At 57.8% G+C, this 384-nt stretch overlaps 1 protein-coding gene across 1 annotated transcript in view; it reads right to left on the bottom strand.

Annotated features, from left to right (window-relative positions):
• The window catches only part of H310_07186 (hypothetical protein), a gene marked incomplete at both ends in the record, with an annotated part of 2,592 nt that continues 2,208 nt past the window's right edge, over positions 1-384 (bottom strand). The window contains one exon of the mRNA XM_008872528.1: positions 1-355. Within this exon, the coding sequence (XP_008870750.1) occupies positions 1-355 (355 nt within the window). The remainder of the gene's footprint in view (positions 356-384) is intronic.

Raw genomic sequence — 384 nt, 5'->3', positions numbered from 1 at the left:
TTAAACGAGCAAGTAGCTGGAAGCGGCGCCTGTGGCGCGAGTTTTTAGCATGACTTGAGCCACCACGACCACGGCGGCACCAGCGACGAAACCAGCCATGGCGAGCACGCCAGTGTTTACCGACTCCAGCGCCAACATCGAGCGCTGGTAATAGTTGTTGCGGTACCCGTTGTAGCCAGGTTGGGGCTTCGTCACGTAGTCGTAGCCGGTTTCGACCTTTTCAGGAACGTCCATGCACTTGGCCAACTGAGCCAACACGCACGATTGAGGGAAGCATCGAGTGCTCACGATGGGCACGACGGTGTCCAAGTCCCAGCTGCGCTTCAACGTTTGGCACAGGCGTTTAAACGACGAGCTGCGGCTGAGGTAGTGCGCATTATCGGA

The sequence above is a fragment of the Aphanomyces invadans genome (assembly GCF_000520115.1).
Source record: "Aphanomyces invadans strain NJM9701 unplaced genomic scaffold supercont1.13, whole genome shotgun sequence".
In the NCBI taxonomy this organism is placed as follows: domain Eukaryota; phylum Oomycota; class Saprolegniomycetes; order Saprolegniales; family Verrucalvaceae; genus Aphanomyces; species Aphanomyces invadans.
Note: the sequence above shows the minus strand (reverse complement) of the source record. Positions and strands in the feature narration are given on the sequence as shown.